We start from the raw sequence: 5,481 nt of genomic DNA, 5'->3' as shown, positions 1-5,481 counted from the left end.
AAATAATCAAGTCTGGACCGGAAAATCCAGCGATTGACATGATGAGCATCAATCTACGCAATCGGGATACGATGAAATGCATTAACCAAGTCAGCGAGCCTAACCATCCGATCCCGTTAGTCGCCTCTGACGACAAGAATAGTCGCCTCTTACGGCAAGCATGGGTTGCTGAAGACCTGTTCTCTACGCGAATCTTCATGAGTTAACCGCTCCTCTAGTTACACACGCTGCAATATATTAAACTACTGACTGGTGTTGAACTGACGCATTGTCTCCTTTTGTTGATTGACTTCTTGCTTGATTCCTTTGCGCAGTGTTTGGCATCAACGTGTTTCCATAGTTTTCTGCTTTCCAAGGGCAGATAACTCTGATGGCGTGAAAATGGCTGCCAAAGAAATGGAGGAGTCAACAGAATCAGGTGCTGAGGTCTTCGCTGACGCCTTGGTCGGACAAGTGAGGAGAGACGATGTAGCGTCAATGGTTCAACATCAAAGAGAAATGTAAATGAAATGTTTCTACACGTTTCACTGTGATTGCTCAACGTTTAGAATGTGTCTGTGCTGTTCCGCGATTATTGATACCATTGACATTTATATGGTGATTATGCAGAGCGGTGTCAATGTGTTGGAAGGGTTGGTGCTAGAACGGGTACTACATACGACTGAAACGAGAGAGTGTACACGGTATACAGGAGGGTGTGGAGACACACACATTTCCAGGGTACGGTACATGGCCCATGGATCAAACCCATGAATTATCCAGAAAGATCTCGGGGAAAAAAACAACGTATTTTTGATTTTGATAAAAAACGTTGAAGATCTAGTAGATCTAGTCTAAATCTAGTGGTAATCTCGAAAGTAATCGAGATCTTACTTACAATCTTACTTTGCTGTGTATGTTCTGCTATAAATGGGCATTGTACTCAGTTGAAATGTGTGTGCCTTGCCTGGTGTAACATGTTACTTGACAAGAAAATACGAATAGGGTCTATGGTCATGAAGTCTGCCACAAGCTTTCTGAACTTAGTATTATACAAACACGGTTGTAGACATTTTAGTATCCATTCTTTAGGATTGTTTGTAGAGAAGAAGCATAGTGTCTAGTTGAGAAGCTAAAGGTGTCAAAGTGACCTGAGGTCACTAAGTATAAAGAAAACAATACTGTTGTGCATCTGAAATCATTATTAGGCATGTATGCTTTGTATGTATTTTAATTAATTGCTAAATTTGAACCCGATGAATTAGGGCTGGGACGGGTAACTCAGGTATTTGGGTCTTGTGGGTCTTGAATAGCACCTGGGTACCAACAAGACTACCATGACAGGTAGTTAGTAACGTGAGATATTGTTTATTGACAATAACTATAAAACTTCATGTTAGTGTTAGATGTGGAGTGAGATCACCATAGTTACACTACAAGTCGCTAATAGTCACATTTTTATCCGACTATGAACGCCTACCTTCTGTCTATTTTAAGCTGAGATTACTAGACAGAAACAGCCGTGTGCGAAATACGCTCCAGTCGGAAAGCGCACGTAAAATCCCCTAATATAAGTAAGTAAAGACAGAAACAGAATTTACAAGACTCATGATTGTGAGTAGAGGCCAAGGCCGAAGAGTTACTGACTAGCATACCCATGAGATAATGATGCTATATTTTTATTCCAGGTTGTCTCGGTTTGAGAAAACTAACGAGATGCTGATCAACTTTAACATGCTGTCTTCCAGTCGGTTTGAAACAACAAGTCAGGAGTTCAAGAGACACACCATGTTGTTGTATGACATGAAGAAAGACTTGGACATTGTCTTCCGGAGGATAAGGTCTGAACTCCATCATGTTATTGCGATTATTGTAATTTTGAAAACATGTTGAACACAAAAATAATATTGTTAGTGTTTCATTAATGTTTAGTTATTCTCCAAGGTCACAAACTGGCCCTTGGCTTCAGGATTGCTTCTGATTATACTTTGTGACAGTTTGAATTGCTATCAGTGCCTTCAAACACAGTTAGCACGAGGGAAGGAACATGTATGGGAAATACCTAGCCTGAAATTTTACAGGGTGCCTTTATATAAATACATCTGAAGTCTTTGAATTTACATTTCTTACATACTATTGATTTCTTGTTTTGCTTAGAGTTTTCTTTTTTTTAAATTAAAATGTGTTTATTTAACATTTTCAATGCTGCTTTGATAGGGTGTGATCATGGTGAGTATTTCATGCACACTTGTTTTGAACATTGAGTATTTATTTGTACACAAACAACATGCTATGATGCTGTGTTGTAGGAAGCTGAAGCAGAGGTTGTCAAAGATGCATCCAGAAGCCTTTTCAGGTTAGTTGTAAGTTACACTTCAATTGTTCTTACTTTTGTAACATGAGGCCATGATGAGTTCATTGTGAGATTTTCATCCACTACCAATTCTTTTGAAACTAGATTTAACCAAACATAGTCCCAAGTTTGCCACTTTCCTATAACATGGTTTGACCATAATGGCAATTACTTTCAAGAGTATCAGACTATATGAAGCAGAATGTTCGTTCGAGTTTTGTGAATTGAAAATTGAAAATTTACTTATTATGGCCTTATATTTAGACTGTAACTTTGCATGAACAGCAGATGATGTAGATAGTGCAGCAACAGCAGATGATGTAGATAGTGCAGCAACAGCAGATGATGTAGATAGTGCAGCAACAACAGATGATGTAGATAGTGCAGCAACAGCAGATGATGTAGATAGTGCAGCAACAGCAGATGATGTAGATAGTGCAGCAACAGCAGATGATGTAGATAGTGCAGCAACAGCAGATGATGTAGATAGTGCAACAACAGCAGATGATGTAGATAGTGCAGCAACAGCAGATGATGTAGATAGTGCAGCAACAGCAGATGATGTAGATAGTGCAACAACAGCAGATGATGTAGATAGTGCAGCAACAGCAGATGACCTCAAGAACCACATGTTGCTATCCTAAATGCAGTGTCGTACCACAGCGACCTTATTCTTTATCCTGGCGCTGAGAGGTTGCACCAATGTAATTTTAGAGGGAATAAATGTATTTGTAAAGTGAGTTCTTTCATTGCCACAGATAGCAAATATTCAACATTATGAGAGTTTGAAATAATGTAATGGTGAAATAGATAGGCCTGTTCTTCCATTCTCATGATTACTGTAGTGAGAGTTGGTTATTACCTCTGATGGGAATATGTACATGATGTTTGTTTGTTTGCAGCATGTAGCAACGTGTACAACTTCATAGAGGCTGAAGATGATGATGAAGATGATGATGAAGATGAGGATTCTGGCGAGTTCAAGGTCACAGCTGCTGTTGAAGTGAAGGTCAAAGTTTCCAAACCATGACACTTGTTACTGTAACAAAGGTCATGGTCACCTTGGACTTGTTCTTGTTACTTTCTTGTAACAAATGTGATTGAATGAAAATGTGCGCCTTGGTGATGATCTCAAGAGGAGATGAATAAGCTTGAAAAGCTTCTAAAGCACTCATTTTATTCCCCATCTGTCCAGTGGCTATTGGTGTATGTGTTGTCTTTCAATAAAGACAAATGCCTCTCAGTGAAGGTCCCTGAGAGGATTGTCAACATCCCAACTAGCCCACATCTGTGATATTACTGTCTGGTGTGATAGCCATTGGTTGGAAAAGTCCACATTGTCTTGACCAGATACAGTCTCACCTTGTCCGTTGCCATCATAAGGTTGAGATAATGATGACCTTGTTCATGCACTCGCTCAAGGTCACATCTAGAACCATCAGCAGATCTGTCTAAGGATGCTGAGGTTACTGTTCCAACTTTACCCAAACAGTGTTATATGTAACAGTGTAATATGTAATGTTGGAGAAGAGTTCTATATGTTTGTTCAACAACATTAAGTTATTGAAAACTTGAAAATTCCATTATTATTCCTGTTGTACTATCACATGACATCAGATTCAGATATCATGCAGAACAAAGGCCATGTTCATTAGACATTACTTTGATTTGAGAAGAATCTTTTCAAGTGGTTTTCTATGGGTTTGCATTCTATTTAGGTGATTTAACCCCTGTGTATTTAACCTGAGGAATAGATCAGCATACAATAACAGGCCCATTGCTTTAGTTAGGTTACACTTGTTAGTTTATGTTATATATCATTTCGATTAACAAATACATATGTGAATCTGAATAATTAATATGTTATCAGCTTATTTTATATATTTGGATTTGGATAACAATGTGTTGGTGGGTGTGTTTGGCAGGGGAAAATAAGTGCTAAATCTGTGTAAAGTGCAAGATGTTTAGATTAACAAATATTCACTTCATTAGTCACTTGTTGCAGTGGCCAAAGACGATACTGTTCATTAGATATGGACTATTAACAAGACAGTTAAATGTGGTAGTTTTCTTTTTTAATTAATTTTTTCCATACAAAAAATGTATCAGAGGGGATAATAATTAATCTTATTCAGTTTTATTTTTTCATTTGTTGATGGCCTGTAAATTAAGAATTTAAGTGTTGCCTAGCAACATGGAAAGTCGTGAGAGGGCTTTGTGCAATAAACACATAGTCTAACAGTTGTCATGGCCTGGTTGTCAAGGCCTGGTTGTCAAGGCCAATTGCTTCCTACTGGTACAACACATGCTGCTCAGTGTTTGAAATAGCTCAGCCGTTTCAATGTTGTGAGGGACCATTAGCCCTGAAATAATGTCATGCTACAGCATACATAACTAGCATACTGATCATTGGTTTGAATCAAATGTTTCTTGTTTCTTCATTACAAACCTGTTCCTATGTGCTTGTGGGTTTTACCGAAGTGGTAAGTGGTCTAAGACTTGCATCACTTGGGTCTTTCCTCTACGCAGACATGTCGTGATGCAACTGAAGTACTGTTGAAAGCGATGTTAAACCAAACTCACTGGCTAGCCTGCAACTGAGGGTATATCCTGAGCATGGTCAGTGGAGACATGTTTGGATTGCTGTAGTGTACAATGTGGGACTCCTGATTACACTACTGATGCTGTGTTAGATGTATTTTCTAGAATTCCAACACTGATGATATATCATTGTAAACAGTTGTATTCTGAATTTGAAGTTATATATGTGGTCAATGCTGTGTGAGAAATTTAAAAAAATGTTCTAGTTTGGATGGAATGGGTGATAGCTTATGATAATCATAGCATTGGAAGGAAGCTATTTCTAACACTGAACACAGCTTATTGGTAGTTATGGCTGCAACCTTGCTAAAAGCAGGGCTAAGCCTTCAGTTCACTCACTCACTCTCCACAGTTGTATATAATGCATGGCATCATCCAGAGGAGAGTGGCGGTATCATGCTTCATCATGCTTCATCATGCTTCATCATGTAGGTTCATCAGCTGCTTCTCCACGCTGTGGAAGAGAAGATACAGTTGACGCTGTTACAATACATGTGGACCATGTAGACCGACACAGTGGGATAATAAAAGAGTCACTGTATTCTGTA

The 5,481-nt window shown here is 38.7% G+C and overlaps 1 protein-coding gene across 1 annotated transcript; it reads left to right on the top strand.

Moving 5' to 3' along the window:
* The first annotated feature begins 369 nt into the window (after positions 1 to 369).
* On the top strand, positions 370 to 5,481 carry LOC124129596 (kxDL motif-containing protein 1-like). Its single transcript, XM_046493043.2, has 4 exons — positions 370 to 500; positions 1,668 to 1,820; positions 2,289 to 2,335; positions 3,235 to 5,481. Exons 1-4 carry the CDS (start codon positions 382 to 384, stop codon positions 3,360 to 3,362), a joined length of 447 nt encoding a protein of 148 aa, XP_046348999.1. The 5' UTR covers positions 370 to 381; the 3' UTR covers positions 3,363 to 5,481.

This window comes from Haliotis rufescens, unplaced genomic scaffold, assembly GCF_023055435.1.
Source record: "Haliotis rufescens isolate VD_foot unplaced genomic scaffold, xgHalRufe1.0.p SCAF_1, whole genome shotgun sequence".
In the NCBI taxonomy this organism is placed as follows: domain Eukaryota; kingdom Metazoa; phylum Mollusca; class Gastropoda; order Lepetellida; family Haliotidae; genus Haliotis; species Haliotis rufescens.
The sequence above is the reverse complement of the archived record's forward strand: the minus strand, read 5'-3'. Positions and strand labels throughout refer to the sequence as shown.

Excerpts from the sequence above, each read along its gene's own strand:
- LOC124129596 (XM_046493043.2), top strand. The coding sequence starts at position 382 with ATGGCTGCCAAAGAAATGGAGGAGTCAACAGAATCAGGTGCTGAGGTC. Across the intron at positions 501-1,667 it reads GTTCAACATCAAAGAGAAAT|GTTGTCTCGGTTTGAGAAAA; the intron begins GTAAATGAAATG and ends TTTTTATTCCAG. Across the intron at positions 1,821-2,288 it reads ATTGTCTTCCGGAGGATAAG|GAAGCTGAAGCAGAGGTTGT; the intron begins GTCTGAACTCCA and ends GCTGTGTTGTAG.